A 14,603-nucleotide genomic window follows, 5' to 3' on the forward strand; every position below is an offset into this window, starting at 1 on the left:
ACTGTACCACTGTCATCGCAAATGTTCAATTACAGGTTAAAATTACCTCCAATCCGACACTGAGTGGTGGTAATGCGACGTGCCATTGAATGTAATTTACTGTAAAATATGTCACAAGCTGGATGGGAAGAAATTTTCCAACTATGAAAGCTGTGGCGAGTGGCAAACGCAATCGCTAAACAGAAAGGTTTAGCCGAACAAGATGGGGATATCGAGTGATAACAAAACAATAAACTCTTTAGATTGAAGATTATTTTGTGATCCTGAAAAGGACCCTTTTTAGCCTGCATGTGAATCCAACGAGCGAACAAATCGTAATGAATGTATTTTTTTTGCCATCGCTCCCTTTTAACGCTCATTCGTTCGTCTCGTTGGACTCGCCCCTCTGGCTGAGTCTGCCGATTTGTCTCTATCCTGTGAGTGTGTACCGTTAGAGTATAAAACACGCGGACCCCAAAAAAATATCTTATTTTCTTTCAAACCGTAACCCGTGTGGTTGTACGGCATCGGCATCGTGGACGTAACAAAGGAGAACAAGTTAAGGGAAAGGCAAAGTCTCACTCAAACCGTGCAGGTCTCCAGTTCCCTGTTGGTCGCATTCACTGATTGCTCCGCAAGGGTAACTAAGCCGAACGGATTGGTGCCGGAGCACGATTATAGAGTTTCGGCCGTCGGAGTGCTTCGGTTCGGCGCTCATCAAGGCAACAATTAGTTTCAGTAAGTGGCAAAGTGTTTCTCCGGCACGTCGCATTAAATGTAATTTACTGAACAACATGTCACAAACTGGATGGGAAGAAATTTTCCAACTGTGAAAGCTGTGGCTGTGGCAAACGCAATAGCTAAATAGGAAGGTTTAACCGAACAAGATGGGAATATCGAGTGATAACAAAAACACAACACCAAAGGTTCTTTTCAGAACCATCAACATATTCATAAAGAGTAAACAGTAAACTAATCCATTTTTCAGGTAGATAGGTAGGTATTCACGTAGGAGAAGAAAATAAAACAATATATTTAAAATATATATTTAACAAAAGCTGTCCGCTTTGTATAGTCCTACGTCACTCCGGTTATGTCCCCGACATTACCCACCCGTCTTTTTTGAACTAATGAAACCTGGAAAGTTCAACCTCGCAGAGAATTTGCCACAATTGAGAGAAACGTTCCTAGAATGGGTTGTAGCTGGTGTTGTCTCAAATACACCATTGCAAACACAACACTCGAATCTAGCATCCATTGAAGACATTGAAAGTAGAATGCACTGATTTTGGGAAATCGAAGATGTTCCCAACGTAAGTAAACATTCAGCCGAACAAAAATTGTGCGAGGAACATTTCGTGAGAACCTGCAAACGTGATGATAGTGGTAGGTTTATTGTGAAGTTGCCGTTTAAAGAGAATGCTTCAGATCTGAATGACTGCCGAACACTGGCCCTGAAACGTTTCATTGTGCTAGAGAAACGTCTTGCACGTGATCCAAATTTGCGAGACCAGTATAAAGATTTCATCCATGAATATGAAACTCTTGGCCATTGTGAAGAAGTTGAAATGGCAAACAAAACATCAACCGAAAACAAATATTATCTGCCACAGCATGTAGTTCTACGTCCATCCAGTAGTAGCACTAAATGTAGAGTAGTGTTCGACGCGAGTGCGAAATTGTCTCCTGCAGATTTATCGCTCAATGATGTACTTATTAAAATTATTCGGGATTGCTCCGGAGCGCAGTGGTTATGTGCGCTTTGTATCAACACTAAAGCAAGTGCCGACCAGCAAATACCAACGTTGAATTCAATCAATGATCGCCTATCGTCCATCGTTCGCCTCATTGGGGCCCAAATAGAGGTGACTCGCTCTCTATGCCGTGCTTACGGCCAGAATTTACCTCGTTCGAGCTGCTGTAAACACGCACCCCAGACAACTGCGCCAGGGGATGTACGGAATTTTGACGACGAGGTTGATAAAATGCAGTTCGAATTCAGCAAAGTCTTCAACTCATTTGTTGCTGACACGGATCACCCTGCTGAAATCAACTTGAATAAGAGGAATCGTACTAGCAGCCTTTCATCATCACGTTTAACATCTTCCCGTATTGGAAAACGAATCAGAGTAGATGCATCGATGGATACATCGGGTCTGATAGTTTTACCAGGTAATGCTGAGAATGGTATATGTCCAGCCACTAGGATGAATGATACTGCGTCATGTAATGGGTTTTCTCGCTCGGTTCCAGTCAATTTCCCTCCAAGCGCGGATAACAGCGGAGTATCAAAAAATCAAAACAATCGCTCAGTCTTGCCGATTATGCATATCGCGGAAGAACCCACGCCAACGAGTTTGCGCAATCCTGAACGTTCAAGTTATACGGATCTTCAGCTTATCGCACCTGTGCCAGCAACATCTTCTATTGTCACAGTTACCACCAACACGATGGACCCGCGAACCGCAGAAGTCGATCATCAATATACAGTGGCTTCGACGAGCTCCACTGCACCAGGGTCATCAATGAGGAAGCAAGGAAATAATGCTACTAAAAAGGATCGTTCTACTGGTGCTCAACTACAAGCAATATCACAGATTCCAGCACCTGGGCTAGCTACATCATCTATTGCCACTGGTAATATTCACACTAGTATATGTCCAGCCGCTGCTGGGCGAGATACTACTCCTCTGTCAAACTCTCCCTTGTCGTTAGTTACCACCAACACGAGGCACCCGCTGTATCCTATGGCCGATCATCAACAAGCGGCTTCGACGAGCTCCACTGCACCAGTGTTATCAATGAGGAAGCAAGGAAAACATAATGCTACTAAAAAGGATCGTTCTACTGGTGCTCAACTACAAGCAATATCACAGATTCCAGCACCTGGGCTAGCTACATCATCTATTGCCACTGGTAATATTCACACTAGTATATGTCCAGCCGCTGCTGGGCGAGATACTACTCTTCTGTCAAACTCTCCCTTGTCGTTAGTTACCACCAACACGAGGCACCCACTGTATCCTATGGCCGATCATCAACAAGCGGCTTCGACGAGCTCCACTGCACCAGTGTTATCAACACAGAAGCAAGGAAAACATCAAACCGCAAAAAAGAATCGTCCTACTGTACCTCTACTTGAAGCAGTGACTACATCCGGTACTCCAGTGACTACTCTTCCTACACTTTCCGTCGCTCCACAAGTGAAACGCAACTGGTATTATGTGGCCCGCTTTCTTCCTCACGAATCGTGTGAGAACATAGCATCATATGTTTCTAGAAAATGTAAATGTGACCCAACATTGATTAAATGTCACAAACTACTGCGTCAGAATAGGGATACCAATAGACCCATAACTTTTCTATCGTTCAAATTGAACGTACCTGAATCATTGGAAAGTTTGGTCTGTTCCAGAAACTTTTGGCCAACTGGTGTCTCTATTGCTCCTTTTTTAGAACACCCCCCAACGCGAGCCCGTTACGATCCAATGACTCTCCCAATACAACCTCGTATCAATGGACAGTGTCAGCAGGATCAGAATAATACTCCTGTTCGATTTTTCAATTCAGAGCCTCAACGCGCTCTCACTCGAGAAGCCCCCTCTCCTCCACCGCAACAAAACATGTTGAGACACGTGTGAATCCATCTCGTGTAAAAAATCAACTGCTGATTTATTATCAGAATGTTGGTGGTATGAACACTTCCATTGCCAATTATTATCTCGCCTGCTCTGATGACTCATATGACGTCTTTGCATTCACTGAAACGTGGCTTAACAACAACACATTGTCGCAACAAATTTTCAACTCATCGTACAAGGTATACCGTCTTGACCGATCTGTTGTGAACAGTAGCAAAGTGACTGGTGGTGGGGTTCTGCTGGCAATTAATTCAAATATTGAATCGCGCGAACTGTTCCCTCCCGATGGACGCAGTGTGGAACAAGTTTGGGCTACCGTCTTGCTGAACAATCGTACAATTTTTATCGGAGTTGTGTACATCCCTCCTGATCGTACCAACGATTATACAGTGATAGATCAACATATTTCATCGCTTAACTGGATTACGCATCAAATGAAGTTGAACGACTTTATATTCTTGCTTGGAGATTTCAATTTACCAGGTATCGGCTGGACCCAATGTGCTTCGAAATATCTGTATCCTGTTTTTTCAAATTTTGAAGGACGGTGATATCGACATATCAACGTCTTCCTTGTCCAATATGCTGCTTTACGCAATCGAACAGTTTGTTCCTAAGAAGAAAGCCAGTAAAATAGTTAGCCCTCCATGGACAAACAGGAACTTAAAACGATAGAAATCCATGAAAAGATTTTACTTAAGGAAATTTTCCAAACATCGCGATTGTCTATGGAGGGACCGTTATTCTTCTGCAAACAGGAATTACAAACGACTGAATAATGCTTTATACGCCGCGTATCTCAGCCGCATCCAAACAAATCTGCGTGCCAACCCAAGAGGATTCTGGAAACACGTTGATAGTCAAAGAAAAGAATCTGGTCTACATTGAATTGACGAACACTACAGAAGATATTTGTGAACTATTTCGGAATCAATTCAGTGGCGTTTTCGTTAGCGAAAGTCTCAGCAATGATCAGGTCTCTGCAACTGTGACCAGTATACCCTGCCTGCCATCTATCGCAGCCTACCCTGTAATAAACTCAAAATCTGTAGAAAAGGCTTGCGGTAATCTGAAGAAATCTACTAATGCTGGACCCGACAATATCCCATCTGTAATTTTGAAGATGTGCTCTAACAGCCTCTCGTTACCGCTGAGCATCTTGTTCAGCCGCTCCATCCTTAGTGGTACCTTTCCGAATGCATGGAAAAAATCATTCATCTTTCCTGTTTTCAAAAAAGGTTGCAAGAAGGATGTTAAGAATTATAGAGGAATCGCATGCATATGTGCTATCTCCAAGCTCTTCGAGGTTATTGTGTTAGACTTCATTTCTCATGCTTGCAATAATTACATCGCCGAGGAACAACACGGCTTCATGCCCAAACGATCAACTGCAACAAATCTTGTTTTGTATACCTCGTTCATAGCTCATTCACTTGAAAGGAGACAGCAGATCGACGCAATATACACTGATTTCTCTGCTGCGTTTGACAAAATGAACCATAACATCGCTGTAGCTAAGCTTCAGCGCCTTGGTTTCAACGGCTCTTTTCTCAGCTGGCTACGTTCTTATCTAACCGACCGTGTCATGTCGGTGAAGATCGGTGATACCCTATCTACTCCATTTCCTGTAACATCCGGTGTTCCGCAAGGGAGTCATCTCGGTCCGTACATATTCCTTCTGTATCTTAACGACATCGATTTATGTTTGAAGTGCTTGAAACTTTCATACGCAGATGATTTCAAATTATTCCTTCCTGTGAATTCCACTGTAAACGCCGAGTTTCTTCAAAAACAGTTGGATATTTTCGACGAATGGTGTGTGAATAACAGAATGACTCTAAATCCATCGAAGTGTTCTGTGATATCTTTTTCCCGCAAGCGCTCTTCAATAATCTTCGATTATAAGCTGCATGGTGTAATATTGGAACGTGTCAACACCATTAAAGACCTTGGCGTCATGTTGGACTCCAAACTGACATTTCGTGCCCACATTTCCTACATCACGTCCAAAGCATCCACATCGCTTGGCTTCATTTTCCGCGTTTCAAAGCAGTTTAAAGATGTGCATTGCATAAAGGCACTCTGCTGCGCATTGGTACGTTCAATTCTCGAGTACGCTTGTGCAGTATGGTCACCATACTACCAAAATAGCATTCAGCGAATCGAATCAATTCAACGGAAATTTGTCCGATTCGCCTTGCGCAATTTGTCGTGGAATGATCCTCTCAATCTTCCAAGCTATGAGGACCGTTGTAGACTGATTGGGTTGGACTTATTACGTTCTCGAAGAGATGTTGCCAAGGCCCTATTTACGTCAGATTTGATTTTATCAAACATTGATTGTCCTGAACTTTTTCGGTTGATAAATTTCAACATTAGCCGGCGTTATTTGCGTACCAATAATTTCTTGTTCCTCCCATCATCACGCACTAATTACGGTTATAATGAAACCGTTTCTAGTATGTGTTGTGTGTTTAACCGATGTAGTTTCTGTTTCGATTGTCATCTTTCTCGTTCGTTCCTTAAAACTCTGTACTCTGTAGTCCTCACATAGATTTAGCTTACCAATAAGTTAGTTTTAAGAAGTATTTGTAGATTAGTAGTAAGGTCGATCATTAGGGCACTTATGTAAAACCTGTTGACGTTTTTGAATAAATGAAATGAAATGAAATGGTTGGTTCTGTAGTGCAAAGCGACCTTTTCTCAATCATATTGCGCTTCAGGAAATATAAGTATGTGTTTTCAGCTGACATAGCGAAAATGTATCGCCAGATACTAGTTGCTCCAGACGACAGATCATAACAACGCATATTCTGGAGAGAAAATCCATCCGATCCAATAAGAGTGCTTCAGTTAAACACTGTTACCTACGGCACAGCATCCGCACCATTTCAAGCCAGCCACTGCTTGATGAAACTCGCCGATGACGAAGCTGTTGAGACGCCTACTGCAGCTCGTGTTCTGCGAGAGGATTTTTACATGGATGACGCATTATCTGGTGCTGATACCATTCACGACGCCATAGAGATTCAGCTTCAACTACAAAAATTGCTGTGTAAAGGTGGTTTCGCCATTCATAAACGGTGCTCAAATTCCGAGGAATTTTTATCGAATATTCCTGAATAATGCCGAGAGAAACAAATGCCGGTTCCGAAATATGAAGCGAACGGAGTAATTAAGTTGATTGGATTACTGTGGGATCCACAGAACGATTTGTTCTTCATAGCGAATCTTTTCCGACAAGAGACGACGCACGATACCATTTCCAAGAGACATATTTATTCAGAAATATCGAAACTGTTCGATCCGATTGGATTAATAGCTCCAGTCATCGTGACAGCGAAGAAATCCATAATTTCACTGCAGATTATCAATGGTGTTACATACGATCCCAATCGAACCCAGCTGACATCGTTTATCGAGGTCAGATACCCGAAGCATTAAGCCAGAACTACCTCTGGTGGTATGGACCGAAATTCCTGGAGGATCCGCAGTATTCCGTTGATGATATGGCAGAAGTTCCAGATCAGTTCCTGCCTGAGTTGGCAGTTGGAGTAGCAACGTCAATCCAAAAGGTAGAGCCATTTCCTTTTCTGCACAAATATAGCAGTTTTCGCAAGCTTCAACGAATTATGGCCAACATCATTCGGTTTATCGACAACTACCGACAGAAAAATCCGCTTGTCCGTAGAAGGTCATGTCATCACACGATCAACGAGCTACGACGGGCGACTGAAACGATAATTAAAATATTGCAACATGAATATTTGAGGGATGAGATTCGATGGATTTAATCGAATCAACCGTGTAAACGTATTGGAAACTTACGACCGATTTATCACGATGGACTTCTCCGAGTTGGTGACAGATTGGATCGTTCTATGTTGCCATTTGCTTCCAAGCATCAAATAATTCTGCCCGATAAGAATCCAATTACTATGGCGTTCATAAAGATGATGCACGAAGAATTACTCCATGTGGGTCACACTGGTCTTATCAATGCCGTTCAGCAGCGAGCTGTATCCGATCTTACGGTCGATGCTTTCATCGCTTCTCTTAAACGACTGATTGGACGACGAGGATTAGTACAACAGTTACATTCGGACAATCCAACCAATTTTCGAGGGGCTCAGAATGAACTTCAAGAAATTTACCGTCAATTTAAAGATCAACAATCCTGCAATCAAATTGAACAGTTTTGTCAGCAACGCGAAATTGAGTGGCACTTCATTCCACCTGATGCTCCCGAATTCGGCGGACTTTGGGAAGCAGCTATCAAGTCAACGAAAACACATCTCAAAAGAATTGTAGGAACAGCAAGGTTATCATTCGAGGAATTGGCTACCGTGTTAACCGAGATAGAAGCAGTTTTGAACTCCCGACCTTTGTTCACCATTTCTACAGATCCCGCAGATCCTCAGGTAATAAAACCAGCACATTTTTTGATTGGCCGTCCTCTTGTTGTTTTAGCTGAACCTTCATTGGAAAATGTTAAAGCAACCCGTTTAGATAGATGGCAGCACCTACAGTTAATGCGCGAGCATCTCTGGCGCGCATGGACCCGAGATTATCTGAACACTCTCCAGCCTCGAAAGAAAAATCTCCGAATGATGCCTAATCTTCGGCCAGGAATGATCGTCCTTCTCCAAGACAAAAATCAACCGCCACTCAGTTGGAAACTAGGTCGCATAACATCTGTATATCCGGGAGGGGATGGTCTATTTAGAGCAGTAGATTCCTTCACTAATGGATCAACCTATAGGCGACCAATAACCAAGGTTTCTGTACTACCAATCGAGGATAATTCTCGCGTAACTTTTGAAAAGGTCCTATGTAACAAATGTAAACAAATCGAGTTAATGGATGCACGCTATTAGTTTTCAATCATTGAATGTATTACAAAAACAATCGTTCACGTATCTATCTTCTTCATCTTTTTGTCGCCGATACAAAAAATATCCAATGTACAGATTCGAATTTTAAGCACCCGGCTGTTACTTCGGACGCCACTTTCCTCCGACGGCCGTAACGTCCGAAGTAACAAAGCAGTCAAAACAACTCGCAGTCGTACTTCGGTCGTTTTGGAATTTGTTTTTTACAGGTGTTGTTATCGATTTCAGTGCAATTCAACGAGTGATAACAATAATAATCAGTCTTTAGAACGAAATGCTGATAAGTGGATTGTTGTTTATTAGTTAGTTTCAAATTTTTATAGTGCAACGTAATATGTCCAATGTGCAAACGCGGGCAGTCAAAACGTCCAATGTAACATTTTTCGCTCCGAGGCTTCAACCATAATCTCAGATCACGGAACAATAGTTACGATTGGTTTTACGAAGTTATTCTTGACAGCTAGTGGTGAAAACAGTGATAAAAATTGATAGCTTTTAAGACAATTCGCGAAATAATGTTCGGGTCTTCAACTACGTTTTTCTCGAGTTGTCGAAAATGTTACATTGGACCTTTTCAAAAGTTACGCGAGAATTCAACTACTTCTGATGATTAAATTCAGCGAGTGTCATTGATGTGATACATCACCCGGGGGAGAATGTTCGGTCTAACGCCGAGCAAAAGAAACCGAAATATAAGCCACACCTACAGGAAAAGAAGAATCGCGAACACACATATACAACGATAAATCCGAGCGCCGAAAGAAATGCATGTGCAATGATGAAAATTGAATTGAGTTATTTCTTGCCTACCGAAACGACGTGTTTTTGACTCGAAGTTTAGTTTTGCATACCAAACCGACAAAGTTATTCTAGCTATCGAACCGATAAACTTAGAACTGATAAATAATATTGTTAAGTGTATAAACAGTGTTTTTTATCCGACCAAATTAAGTAAAATTTAATACAGTCCACATTTGAGAACCGAAACCGAAGAACCGACCCCGAACAAAATATAAGGTTTTATTACTGAAATGCCAAATTGTTTTTTGACATAGAACTACGTCTTTCATTAAGGGTGCCAAATCAGAAAACAAGTGACGTTTTTACGAAATAAAATTAACGTTAATAACTATTTTTGCCGCGAACGGATTTTGACGATTCACATACCAAGCGAATCGTAAATTCCCTAAGATTTGTTTGATATTCACAATCCCCTGGTGTGTAAATGGTTAAAATTCATGAAAACTATAAGCGTTTCCATTTTCCCATACATTTGTTCTACTGATTTGTGTGCTTTCCCGAACAGAGCTGTCAATAACGAGCAACTTATCGACGAGCAACGAAGGGGAAATCGTAAGATTTAAAGTCTCCGTGAACAAAGGAAAGGAAGAAGAACGAAGGGGAATATTTGCCCAGAATGTAAACAGTGTATCTCGAACAGAGCTGTAAATAACGAGCAACTTATCGACGAGCAACGAAGGGGAAATCGTAAGATTTAAAGTAAAGTTATTAATTTTTTTTTTTTTTTTTTTTCAAACATTTGCATAGACTCTTATAAATTTTTTTCTTCATAAAATTTATTCGTTCGCCGGCTGCTCATCTTCCGCTCCGTATATCCGTCGACTGGCTGCTTATCTTCCGTTGTGATTCGTCAATTGGTTGGTCTCTGATACTAGGTGTGGGCTGCCGCATGCCTCCTCTTCATGTCGTGTTGTTCTCGTCCATCCACCTTTCTTCACTTATGCATGTTCCTGGGCCCCATTCTAGAACAACCTTTTAGAACGGTCCATAATTCCACAACTCCTACCATTGGATTGAAATCGACGTCAATAACGCGTTTTTGTTTACCTGTTTCATTTGCTTCTCTGGTTGTATTTTTTTTTTGTTATTTCAGCAATCTAGGCTTCCCATTCATCTGGTGTCATCTCTTTTGACTCACCTTTCGTCACTATTTTAGTACAATCTTTAATTGAATCAGAATTATTTCCTTTATCATTATCAATCTTCGGCAATATATAATCAGTTTTGAGATTGCTGTAATTTTTTTTTTTCGTCAACGTTGAATGGCTCTGTCCAATTATGGAATCCAGTTTCATCACAATTTCCACAGCACCCAACACCATTGACCATCGACCTTCCATGACTCGTCGTCCATTCATCCTGACCAATCCAGCTGGGATGCCGAATCAGTTCTCTTGCCTTGCCTGGCCACGTCTCGCACCTCGTTAGAAGTCCATCTTTGCCGTTCCAGTCCGATCATCTTGCTTTGTATATTTACATTTATATATATATATATATATTTTTTTTTTTAAATACATTTTCTTTCGAAAAATCGTTTTTTTTGTTAGATTGATTACATATATGAATTTTTCGTTATAAACAATTTTTGTCTCATTTTACTTTACATTCTGCTTCCTAGTTTGCTCAACTTTCTTTTTTCTCAATCATACTAACTATAAAAAATAATCCTTCACTGTTTAGTGATTTCAATATCATATTTTAAATTAACATATTTCATTTTCTAATGCTTCCAATTTATCAACTATCAGTTTATCAACTTTTTTCTCTTAATGTCATTGTTTCTTTTTTTTCTGTGTTTTTTTTATACATATATGAGTGTTGCAATTGTTTTTCGTGCCATATCTTGTAAATAAAATCTGAATGAAATCCTTTTACACACATTTTTAATTATTAAACAAAATTTTAAAAAAAATCGTGCTAAATAAAATCATAAAAATAAAAATAAAATAAAATCATAATTCGTAAAACCTTACAGGTTGTGTGCGCCTCCCCCTTTTTTGACCAGGTTGAGGTTTGGGTTGTACGGTCTTCCTCTCCTCCCATCCTTGCATCTGTGTCACTCTAGCACGTTCATTCCGGGTGTCGACCCCCTTGTCCGTTCTGTCGCTCCGCATTCGAATACCTGTAAATACACTATGTGGAGAAAAAAAAAACTCGCAAAACACAAAAAAAACTCGGAAAAGAAAAGAAAAAGATCTCGATTAATGTTTTTTTTCATATTCCTGCACTACAATAATGAAAATTATATCCCGTTATATCCCACATTCAGTTGGAAATAAAACTTTTTTTTTCTTCAATTCAATACTTTCTTGACATCGTACTTTTTCCTATTTTCCCTGTTCCTTTAAAAAAATTAATCCAGCATACATGTGAATCGTGACTGCCCTAACAGAGATAGCTTGGCTATTCCGGTTTTCCAGCTCCTCGGTACATTCAAGGACGTTCTGCATAAATAGCAATAAATTACTGAGTATGCCGTCTTGATGGACTCATCATTTGTTAGAAATTAGCTGTAGGCATCATGATTCCACATTATATTTTTTTCAATTTTTACTTTAAAACACCTCCTTGGTTTTTATATTATTCCCTTTTATCCATTTATTTTTTTTTTCATTTTCAGTTTCTCTGTTCTCCTTTATTTATATTTTTCTCTCTTTTTTTTTCTTTCTTCTCAATATACCTTATTCATTTCATTTTATGTTTATTTTTATATTTGCAATTTGTTTCTTATTTCCCCGTTGTATTCACTCTTTTATCTTTCTCTTTTGTCATATATATATATATATATATATATATATATATATATATACTTTGAGATTCCTTATTGTCATTTTATTTTATATTTGAAGAGAAAAAAAAACATTAATACGCGTAGAATAATCGATAATTACTTTTTTTTTAATTATATTAATTTATTCGAAAATGTTTCATTCATACTGGGACGTCTCCCTTGTCTTATATCTCTCATTCATCTCACTCAAACAATTGAAATATTGGAATTTTTTTTTGATTTTCTTTGTTCACTATCGAGCTGTCTGATATTGTTATTACTATTTTTCGGATGTTCCCCAATGATGACCGTGTTAGTGTGTATATTTTTCTTAACTTCTAGGTCTTTTTTATATAAATCAAGCTCATTCATCTCAATATATTGGGTCTCTTTATTAATAAACTTTATTTTATCATCATCTCTTGTTGCTTTAATGTCATTTGTTGTCAAATTTTTCATCTTTCTGTTCGAGAAAGGAACTTCCTTTCTATTTTTACGTTTCTTTTTCACTATTTTCAGTTTATGCATTGATTTTTTTTTGTGTTTATTTATTTTATATTTTCTTTCACAGCATACTATCTTTCCTTTATAACAGCATGCTAGTATCCCAAATACAGCTATACTTGCCAAAAGTGTTCCCGATGAAAACCACCAAGGATAGTCATAAGGTGCATACACCAGGTTGTCTAGAAGTGTATTGTGCCTTTTTAGATGGTTTATTTCTACTCCTATATCAAATAGTTGTTTCTTATTCATGAATGAATATACCTTATCTGATGTGTTAAATAAAGGAAGCCTGTCTATTTTCCAATCTTCCATTGTTACATTGGTAAAATTTAAATGGTTGTCAGATTTAGTGTATGTTTTTGAGCTTAGAATTGCATCGAAATAAGTTAATTTGACGTTTTCAGTTTCGAGACTCATATTTGGAAGCAGTTTAATTTCGCCTGTTCCAATCACATTGATCAATGTAGTGTTGCTTCCATGTGAAATATTTAATGGTATTATTTTCGGAGTTACATATCTCCAGGTATTTCTATCTGGTGTTGAGAACCAAAGGTCTTGAACAGTTTTAAAACTTCGTTATTCGTATTATTTTTATAAATAATATTCGCTACGCATAGGTCACTATTTATCAAGTTTTCCTCTTTATTTGGGATGTAACACAGTTTTATGTCTCCTAACATTTCGCATTTATTGAATTCTTCAGTGGTTAAAATATATCCCCAAATAGTATCCTTAATGTTCATAATTATGTCTTTTTGCATATTAATCGTCGTAACAATTGAGCCATTAAGATGCGGATTGACTGTTATTCTTCTAGTCGTTAGCGGTTCTTTTCTCACTAATGGGACTTTAAATGATGTCATTATTGAGAATTTTGGTTGTAATGAAGTTTCCAATTCAATAAACAATTATTTAATCGTAGTAATAATAATAATAATCGTAGCGTCAATAACACCATCAGTTCGTTCGGGATTGTTAAACTCTTTGGTAAATTTAAAAAATTTTCATTAAAATATTCTTCAATAAAGTTGGGCCCTAACGTCGACAGTATTATAAGATTTTTGTTGTCTTTTAACAGTATATTCAAAATATTTTGTTGTTTGGATTTAATGCTTGACGACAAGGTTTCAATCCAGAAATTTACTCCCATTAGCCCTGTTTCTAAGTACATTTTACTGGTTATATTGTTCACAAAAAGCGAATCTTGCCATACTTCTTCTTTAAGATTCTGAAATTTGTTTGTCAATTTAATAGTTTCCTCGTCTACTGATGATATCGAATTGTTTATGAATTTATACATTTCGTCTAGTGCTGAAGTCTGGTAATTCAATGTGTTTTTCTCTTCTTCTTCATTATGTCTAAGTTTGTCTAGGTTTTTATCAATTCGTATTCTGTCTTCTGAATCCATATCATTCCAAAATCTCCATGATCTTTTAGAACGTTGGTTTCTAAAGAATGATTTAATAAATTTCTGTGTGCCGATTAATTCAATCCTTGCAGTTTCTTGTTCTTCGTAGATTGGTGTGCATTGTAACTTAACTAAAAATGTTGCCAGTTTATTACATGTTATATACCAATTTTTGGATGTTTTCCTGAGGTATACTAGCTCTTCTTCTATTTGTGTTGTATCTATAAGTACCTTAAATTCATATTTACCTTGGGATACTAAAGTGTCCCCGAGGTGTTCCATTATAATTTCTATTGAACTGGCTTCATATAATAGCCAGTTGGCTATGAGGCTGAAAGGAATAATATAGAGAGGAAAAAAAAAAATCAACTAACGCTCTAAAATCATTTATAAAGATTATTTTGGTTAATTGTTATATTTTTTTAATCTATTGTTGTGAACTTTTTCAAACTTGTTTCCATTTTTAATTATAGTAGTTTGTTCGCTTGGTAACTCCACAACTTCATAGGGCCCTCTCCAATAGCTTTGGAGCTTCTGCCCCGTTCCCATCGGGTTAGTATCGACCAAAACCAAGTCTCCCCACACAGGTTGCCAATCATTTGTAC

The 14,603-nt window shown here is 38.6% G+C and overlaps 1 protein-coding gene across 1 annotated transcript in view; it reads right to left on the reverse strand.

Annotated features, from left to right (window-relative positions):
- Nucleotides 1–12,263: 12,263 nt before the first annotated feature.
- Nucleotides 12,264–14,603, reverse strand: part of LOC129771214 (uncharacterized) — a 273,566-nt gene continuing 271,226 nt past the window's right edge. The window contains exon 10 of the mRNA XM_055774637.1: nucleotides 12,264–14,329. Within this exon, the coding sequence (XP_055630612.1) occupies nucleotides 14,322–14,329 (8 nt within the window). The 3' untranslated portion in view covers nucleotides 12,264–14,321. The remainder of the gene's footprint in view (nucleotides 14,330–14,603) is intronic.

Source organism: Toxorhynchites rutilus, chromosome 2 (genome assembly GCF_029784135.1).
Source record: "Toxorhynchites rutilus septentrionalis strain SRP chromosome 2, ASM2978413v1, whole genome shotgun sequence".
Classification (NCBI taxonomy): Eukaryota; Metazoa; Arthropoda; class Insecta; order Diptera; family Culicidae; genus Toxorhynchites; species Toxorhynchites rutilus.